Source organism: Periplaneta americana, chromosome 13, assembly GCF_040183065.1.
Source record: "Periplaneta americana isolate PAMFEO1 chromosome 13, P.americana_PAMFEO1_priV1, whole genome shotgun sequence".
Lineage (NCBI taxonomy): Eukaryota > Metazoa > Arthropoda > Insecta > Blattodea > Blattidae > Periplaneta > Periplaneta americana.
In genome coordinates this window covers 110125047-110147082 of record NC_091129.1, presented here as the reverse complement: position 1 = coordinate 110147082, position 22036 = coordinate 110125047, and the positions used below count along the sequence as shown (strand labels likewise).

Below are 22036 nucleotides of genomic sequence, written 5' to 3'. Positions count from 1 at the left end.
GTTCTGCCGTCTCAATGAAATCCTGTTTACTATTGCACGCACAAAGTTGTGTTTCTTCAGAAGTAACTGCAGGTGCTTTAAAATTACTTTTTCTCCGCGGGCAGCATATGTCAATGCAGTACTTTTATTGTAACATTGATCCTTATATAAGGGGCTCACAATCAGAGTGGACCAAGTCCACCAGTGGTCAGTTTGTGGATTAATACAATTTCGGAATGAAGAAAACTTAGATTTATTCATTGCCATAACAAATCAAGTCCATAACTCAATTGTTACTCCACAGAGGGCAGCATTTCCTATGGAAGGTGAAGGTTGCTAAGCATGAGCCAGGAACTTTAAGACTCAATTTCTCAAAATTATTCCAGAAGGACTTGGTCCACTCTGGTTGTGAACCCCTCATATATGATACAGAAATAAATACTTACATTTTGCATTGTGGTTTGAGTCTTCCTCAGTGATCGAATGTCATTCATTTAATCCGAGGACGATGACTTGTAAGCGAAATAAAAATCCTTTGTAGGCCCTATGACTTCCTTCTGAATACAAGTAAAGCCGAGAGAAAATGTCAAAATAAGGGTCTCCCTGAAAGACAGAATTCCAGGAAAAATTTCTGGCCATCTCTCACGCACTCAGGATTTAATAATTCAATACTGCTAATAATTATCTTCCTATTAACCCATTACTGGGGATAAGGAATTCCCACCTTCCAGGTTCCTTACGTCAAAAATGGAATCCTATAGCCAACTACTAAATCAGTCTTAATATTTCGAGGTCTTGGAAGTGTACACGCCAAGCAGCAACATTAGTGTTGATGCTGTTCTGTTTGCCAATATATGTTATTCTCTTTTAATTACACAACTTAATCTTAATCTTCAGGTAGGATAATCTGGTACTTAGGAAAAACCAGGGATGTTGCCAGGCTCTATATCTGCCTAAACCCCATACAGATGAGATTACATACTACATTAACAACTGAAAAAGCTAATAATTTACAATTTGATAGATTACAATGCAAGAGATCAGAAATTAGACAAGTTTCCAAACAGATTCAGTGCCTATGCAGTCATGTTTCCTGGCAACGTCCCTGTTAGAGAGTAAATTAACGCAGTTATGCTACAAAATATAATCTGCAGGACCACGTGACAGTTAGCAGAGTTATAAATATAAATAATAGCTCGCACATACTCACATATACACAGTCACAGCACACATCACATTCATTTCTCTTAGCTGAGCACTATCAGTTTGTGTGTTTGGCAACATTGGAGACAGATCACCACATTTGAGTCTTGTGTCACACACGGAAACATTAGCACACTCTTACATGTACACTTCATCACAGCGGCGGACTTGTGATTTTATCAATCTGAAGTCTTTAGTTAGGTTAACACATCTCCCTCGTGAAATCTACACGACACGGAGCTGCAGTACATCAAGCAATGTCTACCGCAAAATTGTAAGGGTCAGTGACTGATTTACATAACATTGTGAAAATTATTCTTATTTTAATAATTTTAAATACTAGTCAAATCCTTCAAAAGGCACACGTGAATATTGTCTTAAAATCTGTACTTCCTCGCAATATTCGATATGTTACTTCGTGCACACCAAAATATTAAGGTTATTTTCAGACATGAGTATGTTTTCGAGAGGAGGTAAAGTATTCACAGATCGATGTGGTCTCATTTGGTGGATAATCTCAGTCTGTGGACAGCTGGTCGATGTCGGAGTCCTTAGTTTTCGTCTTTATGCATCGCCCTCTGTAACATATTTCCGTCTCGTGGGAGATCTTAGTGGAAGTGGTAGTGCCCAGAATTCGCGCCATAAGTGATCGCGTGTCTGTTCTCTTTATTTTCGGCTCAGTATTATAAAGAGAGCTTGGATCTGTGGAGACGACAGGTTCTGTCGATAATATTGCAGAACTTGATTCAGTGGTAGAAGCAGCTTCTGTCGATGATGATATTTCCTCATCTGAAGGAGCCTCTGTTTCATAAGAGCTTGTATTATTTTGAGCTTTCTCTGTTGTAATGGCTTGTTCAGTAGTAGACAACTCTGACGAAGTAGAGAAGACGCTGAATTCTGTTGTAGTTTGATGAACATTTTTTTGTTCCGTAGCATTCGGGACATTTGTTGTCGATTCCACAACATTGTAACCTGGTTGCTCTGTTACGAGCTCCGAACCTTTCTCTTCGGATGTGGCAGGATATGCTGTGGTCAGTATGTTTTCATCTGACTGCGAAACCTCTGGTGGATTCTTAAACGAACTATCATCAATTTTTTCGCCTTTTACATTGTTATCCTTAACTTCTTCTTCTACTTCAGGATTTGCTTTTTTGACGGAATGTTTGCCGTTGTGTTCTTCCAGCACATCATCCCACGTCTGATAATTGGGGTAGTCCTCCAGACCAGATAAACCCACGTTGCTTTCAGTGCTGGTCTGCAACTTCGTGGTAGAAGTGTTGCTGTCATCTTTGTTGGCTTGTTCTTCTTGTTCGCTCAGATCTTCGTAATCTCTAAAACTATCCATTTCCCAAATGGAGGGACCTGATGTAATTTTCTTCTTGGCATCATCAGGACGATTCAATTTGTCGTCGCTGTAATACGGTCTGTGATTTGCGTAGTTTTTATTCCACCAGTCATCATATCCTCCCCAGTTCAGATTTTTATCTGCATCTTTTCCAGAATTTCCGTAATAATCTAGCGTTGAAAACAGGGATGACAAATATGACCTTTGTTCTGTCGTGGATTCTGGAGAAATTGTGGTCGATGTTCCGCTGTCGTCACTTGGTTTTGTTGTGTATTCAGATACTTTTTCTTCGTTCCATACACCGTCCAGATCGCCAGAAGGTGCATCAGTGACGAACTTTTTCGTGTCCTCGACTGTAATGTCGTCATTAGTAGCATAACTGTTACTTAAAGCTGCTTCTTTGTTTTGTGAGCTGGATGATGAAGTAGCAGTATCATGGACGGTGGTGATTTCCGTAGTTCCGAAGTCTTCTTCAACAGCAGAGGAACTAAAATCTCCTTCGATCTTGGGTGTACTGTTCTCTTGATCTGCAGTATCCTGAACACTAGCTGAGAAAAACTCATCCTTGTAACCTGGACTCTTCGTCATTTGTTTTACTGTGCTTTCTCCTGGGATTTGATTGGCGGCTGCTACAGTGGCAACATTTTGGGATTCTGCTGTCTCGAAGATATCTTGTGGCTGTTGTTGCGGCCTCACGCGAACTCGAACCCAGTTGCCTCTTCGGCGACTGTGTCCAGGCTGTAAAAATATGTATGATAGTAGACATGTAAATGGCGATTCATATAATACACCATTTTATGGTATTTAAGACATTAAAGAAATAAGAATATCTGTTTGCGTTGTGTATTTGTGTGTTTTTTTTTGTAATACATATGAGTATAATTTCATTATAAAATGTTTATACATGTAAGTCTCAAAATCCACTGCAGCCGTTGTAAAATATGCTGTCGTATACTCTGAACAACTGCAGCCGTTGTAAAATATGCTGTCGTATACTCTGAACAACTGCTGCAGAGGATTTTGAGACTTACATCCTAAAAATATTTTATATTTGTACTCATATGTGTAACAAAAAAGACAAAAGTAATAATATACAAAAGAACTATTGAAAAATATTACATCATGTTCTTTTTAAAACTATTTTTTATGTAACTGAAATTTCAGCATGTAACAAATTATATAATCTGAAGATGCCTATCAACAAATAGGCGAAAACATTTGTCAAATAAATATTATATTTTATTGATAAGTTAATGCACACTTAGGATTGTGTGAATAAAAATCGTGAATTTTAATTTCTCGGAACTCAAAAATGAATATCAGAATGCTTTATTTTTACTGAATCGTGTACCTTGCTGGTCTCTGTAGTCTCTGCGGTCGTGCTAACTGCAGGAGACGGCGTCAGTACGAGCGGCGGCGTCGCTTCCGTCGTCGTGATAGCTGCCTCCGTAGTCGGCTGTTCTGTCGTGATAGACTCAGATTTCGCCACGACAGGTATCGCGTTACTGGAGTTAGCGGCCAGTGTTCTCGTAGACCACTGACTCTCCGCACCGTGTTCAGGGTCGTCTGTGGCGTAATGGGGCCGACTATCAGACGGAAGGGACGTTTGATCTGTGGGGTGGTAGCGCTCCACCGTCTGATACTGTTGATACTGCTGATCCTGATAGTATTGTTGATTGTCTGGGAATTGCTGATATTGGTCGTCCTGTGGATTCTGTTGGTATCTCTGGTACTGATCACCCTTCTGATTCTGCTGGTACTGGTCATCCTTCTGATTCTGTTGATACTGACCACCCTTCTGATTCTGCTGATACTCGTCTTCTTTCTGATTCTGCTGGTATCTTTGGTACTGGTCATCCTGCTGGTCTTGCTGATATCGTTGATACTGATCATCCTGCTGATTCTGTTGATACTGCTGATCCTGCTGATGCCGCTGGATGGACTGGTACTGGTGTCTACGAGGCTGATACTGCTGTACTGGGTCGTACTCCAGTTGGTAACGTCGCGTCGTGGGCACTATCTCCGTGGTAAATTCGTAAGGGACCTCGTTCAGCCTGTGGTCCGAGGCCGAAGTGATAGTTGGAGCGACGGTGGTGGTAGTGGGGCGTGTAGGGCGCCGGATGCGTCCACGTGTCGTCAGTTTTGTCTGCGCCTGCTGAGGCCTCCGGGCAGGACGCACCGTGTAAACCTGCAAAAATATTGAGATCGAAGTAGCAAACAGCACAGTGTCGGAATTTGCAAGAAGCAGATCAATGTTGGCTTCAGTAATTTTCTTTTCTGAGAGAAGTGACTAGCACGATGCTGTGACTAGCAGGATGCTGTTTATTGGGAGTAGGAGGTTTTCTTCTTCTCTGTCATTTATCCCTACTTACGCTCAGACAATTTCCAAGTTTGAGAATTTAGCTTAAATCTTCAAACAAGAATCTGGTTTGGTGCAATTTCGTTATGAATATGTAAACACTTCACTGTCGGATTAAAAAGTTTTCAGACCAAAATACTTCTAAGAGATGGCCTTTGTATCATGTTTTATTATGTTGCATTAAGCAAGAAATTGGAATGAAGTTATTCAGTTCATGTAAAATGAAATCTGAAAGACCAAGAGATTGTGATATTGAAGTTGTAAAGGTTCTTTAAAAGCCAAAATCTACCCTTTAATGGTTAGCAGAGCTAATGTTTTAAGCGGTGTTGAATTGATTGAATTGAAAGGGAAGTGGGAGGAGAAATTTTAAAAGGTACGCAAAACGCTTCTTTGCAAGGGGTTCGGGGCTGAAAGAAACTATATATGTGAGCTCCAAGCCTGTTGGCCACTTGTCTCACTCCGGGTTACGCTGCTCCACTTAAGGAGCTCTAGAAAATTTTGAAGGGGAAAAACCGAAAACGGACGTAAACTCTTAGATAAGTTTTTTTATCAAGCTCCGCAAATACATATTCAAACTCCGCAAATATCCACCGCGGTCACAAAAGCAACTACCCCCACCGTTTTCCCCTTCCCTATTGTGGAAGCTCGGGTACTATTTTCCATGTGCGCGCGCAGCACTAATTACTCCGCGTGAAGCTACGACTCACTTCTTCACAGCTGGCGCAATGTTCATTTTGTACGTTCCTCGGCCTGCATTAACTACAAGCAACATGATTAAAATGTACAGTCAAAGAGGGAAGGAACTAACTGTAGTTGATGGATATAAATACAGGAAGTATTACAAGAGCAAAGAAGAACAGAAACGGGGGTGCGTAGTTAAAATGTGCAATGCCAAAGTAGTGACAACTGTTGAATGTGACATTCTTTTAAAGACAGAAGGAAACCACAACCATAAAAAAGATGTAACTGTACACCGTCAGATGATTACAAATGCAGTGAAACGCAAAACCAGTGAAGAAGACTTGTTCGACAGACCTTCAAAATTAATCAGGAGAGAAATCTGCTCAGCCCCACAAGAAATAAGTGAGAAAATAACGACCAGGGATATAAACCTAACAAGAAGGAACTTACACACGCAAAGAAGAAAATTTTATCGAAGATTACCTAAAACTACTCAAAAGTTCATGAAGCCCTGCAAGTAGTCAATATAGAAAGCAATAACGGTGAAGAACTCCTATTGGTTAACAATTTAGTAAGTAACATAATAATATTTTCGATAATAACTAATCTTAGGTATTTGGTACAAAAATGAACAATTTTAGAAATTACATTTAATTACAGTGCAGTATTGATGAGGGGAGGTAGTTGCGCACTTTGATACAAAGTTAAAGTCTTTTTTGTTGCAGAGCTTAGTTTAAATTTTTGTTGCGGAGCTTCATATTACCCGTTTTAAGCAAGCGTTTGTCCACTACTTTCTCGGAAGAATGTCTACATTTCCCACCAGAATTAAGAGCCAACGTTCCATGAAACTGATATTTATTATAATCAAAATTGTCGCCACATCAACTCTATTTATTAACAATTTTTGTTCACAGAGGAGCCCAATCTAAGCTGCTCTCATTTCAGTGTCACACATTGTATTTGCATTTGTTTAATTCTTAATTCAGAATTGGTTTGCATAGAGCTAAATTCGCTGATCAATCAATTTATTTAAAAAATGATAACATACGATCAAGCATTCAATAAAAATTAAAAGGCAAATAAATTTGAGATAGAATATAGACATGTACAGAATGGAAAATAACAGACTCCCAAAAATAATTTTGTGCGAGATCGTGCGTATTTGCTTGGTTTCCGCACAAAACCAATCCGCGGAAAGTCTAAAATTCCACATTCAGTATTCCCAACCTAACACACATAACAATTTCCCTCTTCTTACCGCTTAAGTGACATATTGATTTTACTGCTTTAGCCTTTTAACATATTATTTTTAGAGACGTTCAATATAGTAATAATTATAAATTGGAAACATACCACTGCAATTTCACCTAAATTGCACTGTTAATTATTGTTTTTAAATATTTGCAAAAATTAAGTAAACTCTACAACTCCGCTAAAGTTAATGCATTCGTGATGCAAGCAACATTAAGGAACCCGTGAAAAAATCAACAAGATTCCAGACTCATCATAGACTGGGGGGGGGGGAAAGACAGACGTATATCACGGCCTACTGGAGTATAGTAAACACAGAAAACATTTTAAAGCAACCATGTTGAAGATAGATATTTTTGTTTTGCAAATTTGCCGTCATTGAACAGAAACCAAGATGGAGATTTCATTGCAACTAATTAGAAATTCCTCTTTCAGGTATGTAATAAACGATCTTCGCACAAAATAATGTACGATACACGAGCGGTATGTTTTCTTTCAATTCTCAGAAATTAAAAAAGCTCAACTACGTTTCGCTTTTTCAAACTTTTCCTCGAACATGAAAACTTCAACATACCGCTCTTGTAACGCATATTACTATTACAGTATTGGGAAACAGGAAAGAGAGACAGAGGGGGAATTATGAGCGGTGGATGCCGGATTAGGCTGCTTAGTCTAATCCCTGGAGTGAAGAAGAAATTAGGGAGAGTACGAAGAGAGATATTTTACAAATTGTATAGTAGACCTATCTTGGAACTCCCAAAGCTGTGGTACTTTTCTGCAACATGGACATTGGCAATTGATTGCAGCAAAGACATTTGATTTACATCATTCGACTCAAAGACAGCGAAGAAAGTAATTAATATTGTATAATAGCACAGCCTAGTATATACAGTCACGAAGCTCAATATGCAGTAAATATGCATCCATAGATAGTTGCTAACCGCTAAGATCGCTACTATCGCCTCATCACAGACAATGCGAAATAGTACCTGCACAGTCTATTGTTCCTAATACCCTGATAAACTCAAGTTTCGTGATTGTATATACTAGACTGTGATAATAGTGTAAAAAGACTGTTAATTGTGATGGGATAGCAGATTGTCTCTGGCGTCTTAGTATCTCTCCCAGGAGGTTGTCTTTGTTAGAGCAGTGCGGACTTTTAGATGTTCTGAAATCCTGGTTGCAGAGAGGGCTGCTGTAGATGCCTATTCGGTGGAGATGCTTTGCCAGGCAGTCGTGACTTCTTGTCGTTCTGATCTCTGAAACTGCTTCACTTCTTGCCAGTTAGGAATATCTGTGAGCTTGGATGACCACGTTCTGTTCCGAGTTCTGTCTTCGAGTTTCTGATTGTGTTTATCAGTGACTTTTTCGTGTATGATGTTCCTTTCCGTATGATATGATACTTCCCGTATTACCTTTAGAAGTATGTCCTTCCGTCCTTGGCAATCAAAAGAAAGACGTATAGGAGCCGGAGATGAACTCAAATTATTCATAATTCTCGCGGGATATGTACTATATACTAGTAGAGCCATGAAACTAATAAAGAAAGAAAACAGAAACTTGAAAATATTCAAGCTAAAATTGCTAGTCAAAGATACAGGCCAGAAAACGTAACAAGAACGTAGCCCAATAGAGAAACTTACAATTAAGCCTACGTACCGGAAGACAGGTCATTGGGTCGACCTGTGAAGAGGAGGAGTGTCCAGTTTTTGTAGTCTTGAAAGACGGAACAGGCCAATAAAAGGTCTAAAGCGTGAGATTATTAGTGACGATATTAATAATTAATAATTTACTATGTGAACGTATATTGTAGTAATTATCTGTGTCTACAAATAATGTACCTACTTTTCAGGTACCGGTGCGAAAAAAGTAATGGGTCGTAATTAATTATAATTTATCTCCGGGGAGAGGAAGTGATTTTCTCTGTGGAGGAAGTTCTCTTCCCTACCCCCGAGCCACTTGAAGTCGTAATTATATGAGAGTAATACCTGATGTTTGAGAGTGGCATTAAATAAGTGTATTAATCTCACAAGACAGTAAGAAATTATTTTTTGTTCACTTATTTATTTACTTATCTACTTGCTTATTATTTATTTATTTCTCATACACGCTTTAGCATCTGTGGTCATATTGTGTGTTAGGATCTGTGAGTATGCCAGTTAGTAGGTCGTTGTTATTGTTATTGAGTTCTGTTTCTGTTTGTTGTAGATGGCTTGTGTTCATATAACTGATTTGAGATTTTTATTAATGTTTATGATATTGGTGACTGAGACGGTGATGAATCATGGTATGTGAATTTCCAATCCGGCATTTGCCGTTGTGACTGAAGGAAACCACGAAAAACTCCAGTCAGATTGGCCGGCCACGTGGTTTGAACCCTGAGGTTCATTGCTGCCCTTACATAATCTCGCCATCGGTCCCTATCCTGTATAAGATTAATCCAGTCCTTAAAAGCCGTAAGTAAATAAATAATTACGATGTACTTTAACCAAAACCAAATTATTAGAACTAGTGGTGTCAAACAACTTTATGCGTGTTAGGGTAAAAGTGAAAATAATCCGTGAAGCGACAGCTCATGAAGGACCAAAATAGAGCAGCAGACTTTTCGTCTCACTTCCACATACCGCAGCAGATGTGAACGATCATCCAGCGAGAATGAGAGTAACGTGTGGTCAGTACGATGATCCCCCCACCCCAGCCATTACAGCTGTTTTAGAAACCTGATTTCGCCACCTACCGTAGTTCCCCAAAGTCATCACGATGCTGGGTAGTTTAATTTCTTGGTAATTGTAACATGAGTGAAAGTAAGCGAGCGCGCTAATTTTCACGAGTGTGTATAATAAAGGTTATTCACGTGTTACATACAACGTTCTTTGCAATTCTAGCATTAAAATAAGTAATAAAACTATTATAAAACAATGAATAAAGAAATAACATTAGATTTGTAATGATAGATAGTTTGATAGTGGTTTATGAAGAAAGAGGTTGATGTATTAAATATTATAGCATGGCAAATCGTTTCATAATGTTAACTTTATGGCTCAAGTTATGCGGTCATAATAGAAGTCATGACGTTTTAGTTGTCATGGTAATATTTTACTGCTCTGTTACAATAATGTGGCATATTATGCAGGATTTTCACTAACGATAAAGACTGTTTATAACGCTAGGATTGCATAAATATTACATTTAAGTAATTTTATTTTGTGTTATTGTGTAATAATAATAATAATAATAATAATAATAATAATAATAATAATAATAATAATAATAATAATAATAATCCGTGGCACCACAGGCCTTGAAGGGCCCAAAGCGACCAGCCGGCTGCTGACCTCGCGTTCTCATGCCGAAGCAGAGGTGAACGATCATCCAACCACCAGAATGGAAGTATCGTGTAGTTAGCAAGATGATCCTCCCACCCGTTATAACTGTCTTTCGCAACCGGATTTCGCTACTATCGTAACTTTCCAAGTTCATCACAATGCTGGGTGGGCACTGGTCCCATTCACTGGCCGAAATTTCATGAGAAAATTTATTTCCCCATAAGGACTCGAACCAGCGCGCATTCCGTAACGCGAGTCCTAGGCAGGATGCCTTAGACTACGACGCCACGGCGTGGGACGTGTTATATTGAAACTCTGTGTGTGTATGTATGTGTATATATACAGTATATATATATATATATATATATATATATTAGTCCATTGACAGTGTCCTTGCACCATTGATACTTTCGATAACAAAAAGATTGATAAAGATAATGTAATAATAATAATAGTAATAATAATAATAATAATAATAATAATAATAATAATAATAATCTAATGATCATAATTTTTGGTGATCCGGTTGTTACCACGCTAGTATTTAGAGGGCAATAGATTTTAAAGTACAATCAAATTCCTAGCATAGCTCTCTTAGGGAGAAAAACAAAGCTGTGGGTCTATTGCTGTAGATTAAGATATGTAAGAGAATTATACTTATGGTAGAGGGTTGCAAGCAAAATTTGTGTCATTTCTCGTCCACGTTTAATTTCGATACTGGATAACTTCAGTAGTTGAAGGTGTAGTTAAGTAAAATATAATAATAATAATAATAATAATAATAATAATAATAATAATAATAATAATAATAATAATAATAATAATAACAATGTAATAGTAACAGTGGGGTACCTTGTCAGAGGGAGGCGTGGTGGTCTCAGCCGTGGGGGTTGTGGTCGGCGCCTGTGTTTTGCGAGCTGAACCTCTGTTGAGGAAGTTGGTGTGCTTCCTCGCGATAGGTGTCGTCAGTACTTCGGGCTGTATTGTGGGAATTGTCGCAGGCTGCTCTGTGGGCTGTGGAGTGACTCTTTGGCGACCTCGCAGACGTCCTCTTATCCTTACGAACGCCGCTTTCTGCGTTACGCTTGGAGTTCTTTCAGACGTAACAATTTGGGAATCGCTCGTGTCTTTGTACCTCACTTCCGAGGGAGTGACGCTGTGCGTGCGTGGCGGAGATGAGTATTGCCGTTGTGTTGTTCCACCAATGGTTTCCTGCAGTTGCTGCGGTTGGAACGCGTCTTTGGAAATTATGGGAGTTTCTGTACCAGCTGCAGGACCTGCTGGTAAAGGCAGTTGCCTGTTGTCTTCTGGGGCTGTTAAAGTAGGGTCGTAGTAGTCTGGAACTAGTTGTGTTTTAGAATTTGGAGCGTTTATCAATTGTCTGTTTGGAATTTGGTTGTTTACAAGATGGCCGTTGGAAATCTGATCATAATCTCCTTGGTTCCTTATATTTTGATTGCGAAGTATTTGTTCATTGTAAACAGGAGTTTGGATGAAATGTTCTGTGGACGTTTGCACATATTGTCCCTGACCTGTAGGGTTTTGTGAGTTTGGTGGCTGACGGAATGATTCTTCGTTTGATATCCCTGCTTGAGGCGATGATCCAAGGGGAATGTATGACGCATCCGCATGCCCATTAGGTATCACTGCACTATAACTCGGTGTACTCGAAACTTGGGTGTAAGAGTTGAGTTCATCTATCTGGACATTTGACGGAGGATCAGCTGGGAGCCGGGACTGCGACTGTGGCGTGTCGCCAGTGTAGAACTGATCCTGACCTCTCAGAAGCTTGGTGCGGGTGACTTGGCTTCCCTGTGGAGGTGCGAACTGCAGGAAGTCCTCGGTGACAGTGTCTGTCCTGGAGTGCTGCGTTGACGTGACGGTGGCATAAATTTCGTCTTGGTAGAGGTCTGTGTTTTGTTGTGGGGCGGGTGTCGTCGTGGTTGTGGTCGTAGTGGTGCTCCTTGTTCTGCTGCGAGTGCGTGATCTGCTGCGTGGGGTCTCGAACCTGTGGGTCTGCGCCCTCTCCGAGGACTGCCTGCTGCTCTCGAAGGGACTCACTTGATCTCCAGTGGATGTTGGCTCTGATGTTGTCCTCGAGACGGGGCGACGTCCTCTCGAGTATGAAGGCGTTCTGCTGCGAGGGGCCGATGTCGTGGTAGAGAAGGAAGAAGTATGCCGGTGTCTGCCTCTGTTCCTACGAGAAGGTGTAGTGTACACCGGGGCAGTTGTTGTGGTCGTGGTTGTTGAAACAGCCGGCTCTGCTTCTAATAGCTGGTAAGTGTCGTCAACCGATGGTCGACTTGAAGGAACCGAGTATTGGACAAGTCGTGGAGAAAGATTTTCTTGTGGGTTCGCGTATTTTATCTGTTCGCCGGAAGTAGAGTCTTCTGTACTTTGGTAGTATTTTTGGGTCGTTTGTATGTCGTCTTGAAGATTAGAATAAATCGACTGTTGCGATGGATTGAGAATGATTTGCTGTGCGGTTGTATTATAGACGGGCTGTTGCGGGCGACGCAGTGCACCACCTTCCTGAACGCTACTTGTGTAAGAAGGAGAAATTTGCGGTCTCACTGTCTGTAATGAAATATCACCGCGTGTGGAAGCATAGTTTGGAGGTTCTACCGGTCTCGTTGGATTCCGCTGTGAATATTGTTCTTGCTGAAACTGAAAATCATTCTGTGTAACTGCGTATTTTGTTGGATTTTCTGTTATAATTCTGTGATCCTGGGAGACAACAGGTATAAGAGAATCTTTAGTTGATTTTAGCTCAACATTTAGATCTTCATCGGAATATGAAGTCTGTGGTATTGGTATGTCGTCCTTTACAGTAGAATATGTCGATGGGTTTGTTGATGGTTCTCTAATAGAAAATTGTGAATTTTCCTTAACATATTTTGATTTCGATACAACTGATTGATCCTGATACTGAGCCTGGCGCTGAGGGATATCTGCTTGTGATGCAATATATTTTGGTGTCTTTAGCTCAGACTGAGTTTCCTGACTCACATACTGCTGCCTCTGTAAAATAACGTCTCTTGATGTGGTGTAACTTGGCTCATCTTCCGAAACTAAGTATTGTGGTCGACGTGTTGAAGCATTTTCTTGTGGTATTGTGTGTTTTGGCAGTGGCACTGGTTCTGTTACTGAATATTGGGATGTAATAGTGGGCAAACTCTCTTGATTGTTGATATATTTAACTGGTTCTCTTGAATATACCTGCTCACTCGGGGGATTATTGTATTGTTTCTGTTTTTCTGGCGCCGAAGTATCTTGCACGAAAGTCTGTGTCTGATAAATAGGACTAGTTTGCTGATTAGAGTACTTTGGCTTGTAGGCTGGAGTCACTGTCCTTATATCTGGTTCAAACGTTGTATGTTCTTGAGGTGCATTGTATTGTGGCTGCTTCCTGGAAAGTGCCGAATAATCTGGTACACTGTCTTCCTGGGCAGATGGTAGAAATGTGTCCAAGGGAGCAGTATATTTTGTCGGACCTTTTGTATTTTCTGGATTGTGTGATTGAAGAGGTACTGCGTCATCTGGGTATGTGGGATATCTAGCGTCTTGTTCTTTGTACTGGGGCTGGAGCGAGGGAACTTGTGCCTGGTGAAGAGGGGTGTTTTTCTTCTCTTCAATGGATTCTAGGTACTGCGGTTGAACAGTAGTCACCGTGAACTCTTGAGTGGGCGTTTCTTTTGGCCTACCTCTCTGTCTGAAATGTTTGTTCGTGTGCCGTGATGGCTTAGTTGTGACGTCAGGTTCTTGAGTCGTGTACCGGGACACTTTGTGTCGGGTGTATCTCTCCGTTGAGGTTTCCAGTCCCACTTGCTGCACTGCCTGAAGGAACTTTGTTACGGCCTGTTGTTGTGGTAACAGAAGAACATTACGTTGATCTTGCAGTGAATTCACAAGCGACGGCAGTTCTGGGTTGATGGGCGGCAACTCGGCTGGCAGGCTGTATGTTTTTCTGGGCTGTTCTTTGTCGTGCAGTAGCTCCGTCACGTTGCCGACCACTACCGATCCCACGTGCGGAGCAGGAAACGGGATCTTAGAATATCCGGGGGGCGGCTTAAAACTCAGAGGTGCCACGAAAAACGGCGGTTTGTCTACCTTCCTCTCCACGCGGTTGGACTCGAGAGCAGATAAATAAGGCAGCTCGAACTTGGCATAGCCTTCTGGGGCCTGCAGTGTTGAGGGACCCACAAACACCTGCGGGGAGTTAGGGCCAACCGTGTCAAGCACTGATATCGATTTGGATTCTTTGAGAACTTTCACCACATCAGAAAGTTTGATGTTGTGGTCGCCTTGTAGCCCCATGTATACGGACAACGGCGGTTGGTAAGGCTCTGGAGTGGTGATCGGTTGTTCTGTTGTCGGTTTGGGTTTGAGGCTTTGCAGCTCTTGCCTCAACTGCTGCTGCTGTCGCTCGAGAGATGCCTAGAACATGGATATAGTTTTAATTTAAACCTGAAAAATGAACTGACACAAAGTTTGCCACAACACAAAGTATGATAGAGCATAGAAAATTTAGTTGGAAATCTTGAAGGAACCAATTTCTTAGATTTAATCGTGTTCAAGATATTATACAAACAAACCACAATAACACAGGTATTATATTTTCATGTTATAAGGTCTCTGTGATTTGATTTTCATTAAGCAGTAATAGGTAATATGAATCTTATTTCTCGCATGTCATAAAATTGCATCAAATTCGGTACATACACCATACAACGGCTACGATAAAATCTGTATGAGGATGTTATCTCACAGTGTAATTGGTTAGGACTGAGGCTAGGTTTCACAAGCACTTTGGTTCTAATTGATAAGTGTAAAATCCCCCGAATAGTATGTTGAAGTAAAAAATAACAGGTCGCGACGACGACTGAAATTATTTTCAGGACGGTCACTCTGAAGCTGATGATAACCTTATGTTCGACCCTGAGCACGAATTTCAGTATAAGTTACATTATTGTAAATAAAATATTTTTAAAAAATCCTTATTGGAAATCTGGGAGGATATATTAGAAAGATAATATTGTCTTCCTGATAATATATAGGATGTGTTTAGTCGTTCAGCAATTCACATATGATTAAACCGTATTATAAACCGTCTAGTTTCGCAATATAGTGTGCGATTAAAGCTCCATTCTATACTCTATATTGATGTAAAACATGAAGAATTTATAAAACAAGATTTAAGACGATTGGATTTTAGTTGTTACTTTTGCAGTTAGTATGGAGACACGAAAGCCAAGTCAAGATTAAAATGTTAAATGTTATGTTTTGTTTAACGACGCTCGCAACTGCAGAGGTTATATCAGCGTCACCGGATGTGTAGGAATTTAGTCCCGCAGGAGTTATTTTACATGACAGTAAATCTACTGACATGAGCATGTTGCACTTAAATGACATCGACCTGGCCCGGGATCGAACCCGCAACTTTGGGCATAGAAGGCCAGCGCTATACCAATTCGCCAACCAGGTCGACAGTCAAATTATTTTGAACCAAATGAGTTACTGAAATATACAATGTTCATCAATTTAAACTAGTTCATATGAACGCTCTCTTTCCAAATTTTGAAATCACTATGTTCGGAAGTGAAGTGGGAAGAGACGTCGCTGTTGTTACCTGGTGTTGTTGTCGTAGGGTCTCCACTGGCACGTAAAGCAACTGCACTTCTTCTTGTGGTTCCGGAGTGGTACTCGTCGTTGTGGGTCGAGGTCTCCTGCCCCGTTGAGGTGTAATTTGGTTTACTGTGTGTTGCTTACTGAGTTGATTGGACGGTGTTTGTTGATAATTCAATTGACCAGATGGCAATTGTTGAACTGCCGACTGTTGCTGAGGCTGTGCTCGTTGTTGCTGACTTAGTTGTTCAGGAACTAGTTGTTGCACTGCTGGTTGTTGTTGGCTCAACTGGCCAGAAGAGAGTGGTTGGTTTGATAATGCCTGTTGGCTAGTCAATTGTCCAGAATACAGCTGTTGATTTGTTAATACTTGTTGGTTATTCAGTTGTCCAGAGTACAGCTGTGAATTTGACAATGTTTGTTGATTACTCAATTGTCCAGAAAGCACCTGTTGATTTGGTAATGACTGTTGAGGACTCTGCTGTCCAGAATGTAGCTGTTGATTTGGTAATGACTGTTGAGCACTAAGCTGTCCAGAATGTAGCTGTTGATTTGATAATACCTGCTGAGCACTAAGCTGTCCAGAATGTAGCTGTTGATTTGGTAATGATTGTTGAGCACTAAGCTGTCCAGAATGTAGCTGTTGATTTGGTAATGATTGTTGAGCATTAAGCTGTCCAGAATGTAGCTGTTGATTTGGTAATGATTGTTGAGCACTAAGCTGTCCAGAATGTAGCTGTTGATTTGATAATACTTGCTGAACACTCTGCTGTCCAGAATGTATTTGTTGATTTGATAATGCTTGTTGGTTACTCAGTTGCCCAGAAAGTAACTGCCGATTTGGCAATGTCTGTTGATTTCTCAGTTGCCCAGAATGTAGCTGCTGATTTAGTAATTGTTGTTGACTGCTGAGTTGCCCAGATGGTAGTTGCTGATTAGGTAATTGTTGTCGGAAATTCAGTTGTTCAGGAAGTGACTGCTGGTTTATTAATGGCTGTTGCTGGCTAGCTTGTGCAGAGATCAATTGTGGATTTATGAGACGACCGGATGGTTGTTGCTGATTCCGTTGACCTGATGGATGTTGTTGCTGGGATGCTGCAGAGGTCTGTTGAGCAGACACTCCTTGTTGAGGTGCAGAAAACTGCTGGGGTGTTGGAAAGAGGGCTGGTAGCAATCCTTGGGTGTTGAAGTGGTTTTGTATCTCGCGCTGCTGAGCACTGAGAGTTTGTTGAATGTAGGCTGACTGAGCTGCGGGCTGGTACGCGGGGGGCGGCTGAAGAATGGACGCCTGCCTAGGTTCAGGTTGCTCAGGAACAGCGGATGCAACAGGCACCTATAATTGAGAATGCAAAGTGTAACGAGGTTTTCAAAACTGTTTTCAATATATGTAGTGGGAGGATTAACCACTTACCCAGTCTTCGGACACAGACGATGATCTCCTGTCGGCTGTTGGGATAGGTTTGCTCCACTGGCCCGTAGTACTTGATACGGCCACAAGGAGCAGCACGTAACATGACGCCAAAGCTGCCATCGCTGGCCGCTCCCAACTGAAATCAAATAAACATAAGGCTTCATTGATGTTATATGGGTGAAATCATAGACTTACTAAATAACCGCTAGACCGCTCACTGGCGCTAGTGTTATGTTCCCAAATTGAACAGCCGACGAGCGGCCATTTGTTTGGTAGAGCTGAATAAGTATGGTTCTTTCGTGTGCTGCTTTTTATTGCAGCAATGCACACGGATGTAACGATAAAGAAGGAAGGAATGTTATATTTCACTGGTTAGTTAATCCTTAATTTCTACGACGAGTGGCTCTTTATGCTTCAAGTTTCCTCTGAGTAAAGATTCCCTTAATCGAAAGTGGATAGGTGCAATCCGCAGAGAGAATTTCTACCCTACATTGAATCATTCAGTGTGTTCAACTCATTTCGAAGATAGTAATTACATTTCAAACTACGTTATTATACACTGTTATTGTCCTTCATTCACTCTATATCATTCATTTTCTTCAAACAGCTGTTGTTTCAGTGCATACATGAATAATAAAATTATTCACCGAACTTGAACATACAGAAACTGCATAAAATATAAACATATATTTTTTAATATAACTGATTGAAAGTAATTCTTGTCTTACTTACGGATTAATGAAACATTTTCTTATGCTATTGCTGCTGCTATTGTTATTATTACTACTACTATTCCTGCTACTGCTGCTACTACTTTTTTGACTTCATACAGCAGTTTAACCTACACATTGAATTAAAAAGTTGACATATTAATTCTTTTATTAACCGTGATTATGAATGTTCACATTCAGAGTTCCTATGGAAATGATGCAAGTCTGAACACAGTACCTATGTCTGACAGCCAGGGTTGTCGGGTATCCCAATTTAGGCGGGATTCTCCCAATTTCCTGGTTGAGTCCCGATTAAAGCGAGTCGGGATTGACAAAAATCTCGATTTTACAAATATTGGCCTCGAACATATTTAAACAAATTAGTCTGTATTTCCTGTTATCCGATATTTTTATTTATATAATTATTGACTCAAATGGTAACATTGTAAACACAGAGATAACCTGCGGATATTCAGTAAGTCTATGAGGTAGCCCAGCTGATTGCCGTAAGGCAACTAAACTCGCAAAATAATACTTCTAGTTCTACTGCATTGTTGATTATTCCGTTTCGGTCCCTAGTCGCTGTTCTCGCAATTAGTATACATTGTGTATTTCAAGTGCGTTGACTGGCAAGAAAGATAGCGTTTTGATATCGTACTTAACACTAATAACAGAGACATAAAATTGGTGCGTTTTATAGTTTACTGAACTATGTTTAAACATGGATTCATCGTCAGATAGTGAAAATGTTGCAGTACCGGTTCCAAAAGTAATTTATTAGCAAATTGTTAAAACATAGGCTATTCGCAGTCAGTAAAAGAAAAAAATTATTGCAGTGTTCACTGTACTGTGTGTCCTTCGTATTTTAGTGTTTCTCACGGAGGCGAATAGGCATATTACATTAAAAAGCACGTGAACACTGTGCAGAAAACTGCTATAAATCTTGTGATAGGTTAAATTGTTGACAAGTCTAATGTCTTAGGTTAGCTTCTGATATCCCGACTTCCCTCGCAGAAAACCTAGCAACTCTGCTCACAGCAGAAAAACGGTATTAAAGATATCTCGCAAAGGAAGTATTGTTCCTTTAAACAAAAATATTTAGCTTTCGAATACGCAATACAACACGTATTCAAATAGCGGTTTCGAAATCCCGCGCGTTTTCTACCTAACAAATGGTGGCTTTCCGCTGCTTCAATTTGGGAACATATTTCTCACTTCTCCGCTACGGCGTGGTAGGGGCTCGGGTAAAATACGTCCACCGGGTGAAGTTCATTAAAATGGTGTCAAGAAAAATGCAATGAACGTTCAAGGAAATGATGGTGTACATATCACAATCATAAGCGAAATTAACTCACATATTTTTAAAACTACAAATTTCATTTTAGAGATTTTTTCTATGTGCTAGATTTTGTAACTAGTTTAACCTGACACCAACGGATAAATTACTAGACTCACATGGTATACTGTCAGCATTTCATCGAGTCTCAATCTAAGACAAAGCAGAATATACTTAAAATATCTGACTTAAATTTTAAATTGGACAGCATAGATGTATATAATTAATTTTGAACAAATTATCATAATACAGTTCTTCGAACATTGAAATCACTTTGCTAATATAATTACTACAATAGGCATTTAAAAATCTACTAGCAGTGCCCGTTGATAATCAACAGAAATTCGGGAAGTAATACATTATATGACATTCAGCTCTGGAGCTATTTTATAAAATGAAAACATAAACGAATTCTCCTACTACAGCTCAAAAGACCAATATAATTTCTTTTATGAATTGAGTTTCATTATGAGTAGGCTTTCGTATTGTATTCTACATAGTGTATTGCACATTTAAACAGATATGGCTATACATCGTCCATGCAGAATCATTTACAACTTGCACTCAAGAAAGACTCTAGAATACAGGTAAGTAGCTAAAAACCATTTCGCAACTTTGCCAGAAATCAAGAGCAACTGTACAGATAAATTTGTAAGGTAATCAGTCCACGGAAAATACTGTACTTCCCTTTCATTCGTACTTTTTTGAGCAAGAGAAAGTGCAATTTTTTTATCCAAGGGAAATACTCTACTTTATTCGCTGGTTAAACGCATTAATCATTTTAACTTGATGTTTTGTAACTACATCTACTAAGCTAGTCAGTCTTTGGTCCAGGGTAATTATTCGGAGTACATTGCGTAGTCATCTTTACCGATCTTCACTTGTTTTTCCTCTCATTTGATTCAAGGCTCGACACTGCAAGGTCATCACTAATGCTGGAACGATTTGTTTACCTGTATTTTAAACTTTACCGCCCACATTTTTAAATTATATTTTACATGAGGGAAATAGGCCCTAACACTCTAGTATATTGAACACATTAACTCATAAGGCCAGAATACAAAGGCGGTTCCTTACACACTGGTATGTTAGACTACTGTTTTAAGTCCTTACGTTCCACAAATTCTATTTCTCCAACTTCGAGAACTTCAAGATATACAATATACGAAGTGAAAATTCCTATATGATCCTTCATCGTTGTTCTTAGACCTATACACTTCAGTAAATAGAAAGAGGTCTCCAGATGATAAAGACATTAAAATTCAAGAAGATATTAACATATTAACTTGTATTTAACTATACGCAGCTCTTCAAACAAATCAGTGAAACGAAGATTCCAGAGCATTAAATTATATAACCATTCATAACTGTAACACTAAAAAATATATGTCCATATGTCCACAATGATGATGTATCAGTTAATTTACGACAATTACAAACAGATAATGAACACAATATGCGTAATGCGAGAAGCATTTGAAGGCAAAGTAGCATCTCTATCCACGGCCTGCTACTGTTCAGAATTACACGTATGATACTATTGTTTTTTGTATGTATTTATTTACACTGCAAGTGGGCATGCACCCGGTGGCAGTGTATATACAATATAAACAATACACAATAAAATATAAACAATACACAATAATACACAATACAATAAGAATACACAATAGACTTTAACACAATAATAATAAAACATAAATAAAATACCTAATTTTACATTACAACCTACATTATTATGTACAGGCCCTACATAAGTTTCAATAGTCTTTCACTTTATTCTCATCTCACTCACTGTAGTGGCACTATGACGCATTTCACTGACACTTTAGCACACATTTCACTGACACTATAGAACACATTTCATTGACGCTATAAATTATCACTGATCGGAACTATTCACTGCACTGTAAAACCATAACTTCACTGACTCACCTCGCTTCACTATATATTAATATCATATAGCAGCAGGCTTTGCAACGAAATAAAAAATTAATTGCAATATTTTTCCATTTATACCATTCGATTGGTTCGTGGCCCACAGCAGGCTAAGAAAGAAATTAATAGACCCTTAACAATTTTCCCGGAGTAGTCTCTCAAAATGGAACGTCTTTGGTCTTTAAAGTCTTTCTCTATGACAGGGTAGGAAATAAGAAATAAGTACAGACAGACAATTGTCGTTCATATATAATATTAGCATTTTATAAAGAGATTTTTTGTCAAGCAACCAATAGCGCCATTAAAATAAACCATTTTGAAGGAAAATATTTTATGGACATAGCCCGCGTACAAAAAAAGTGGTTTTTATAACTTACTGAAAGTAAGAAAATCTTTATGACCATTACAAGAGGAACTAACACAATTTTATTATTTGATTACTTTTAAATTATTTGTAGCGAGAAAGGGATCTTATAGTACGATTTGTTACTTTCGAAGAAAAATAATCTCTCCTGCATATTTAGTTAGATTAATTTTAGAAAAATAGTTATTGTAAATATTATCTTTAAGCCTAAAGTCTTGTCATTTGGAGACATATAATATGTATATATTCTTAATTATTTTACAGAACAATACATTTCATTTTTGTATTTTCTTTAATGACTGTTGTTAGCTGAAGTTAGAGAGTTACTCGTATCTTTTAACCTTAAATTTTTCTTTTAGAGTAGTTCAATTTTAGGAATGAATATATGAATAATGATTATTTATTTTTAAAACTAGAACATTTCTGGAGGCATAATATCTCTACTTATTCACATTATCATACAAAAAATTTATGAAAAAGGAAAGATTGCAGCCAGTCTTGTGTACAT

At 39.2% G+C, this 22036-nt stretch overlaps 1 protein-coding gene across 2 annotated transcripts in view; it reads right to left on the bottom strand.

Moving 5' to 3' along the window:
• Window positions 1-1108: 1108 nt before the first annotated feature.
• Window positions 1109-22036, bottom strand: part of LOC138712240 (mucin-2) — a 100465-nt gene continuing 79537 nt past the window's right edge. For both annotated transcript variants that reach the window (XM_069843805.1, XM_069843806.1), the window contains exons 3-7: window positions 17181-17316; window positions 15774-17102; window positions 10997-14581; window positions 3879-4715; window positions 1109-3265 (exon numbers count right to left, since the gene is read on the bottom strand). In XM_069843805.1, the coding sequence (XP_069699906.1) occupies window positions 1700-3265; window positions 3879-4715; window positions 10997-14581; window positions 15774-17102; window positions 17181-17300 (7437 nt within the window). In that variant the 5' untranslated portion in view covers window positions 17301-17316 and the 3' untranslated portion in view covers window positions 1109-1699. The remainder of the gene's footprint in view (window positions 3266-3878; window positions 4716-10996; window positions 14582-15773; window positions 17103-17180; window positions 17317-22036) is intronic.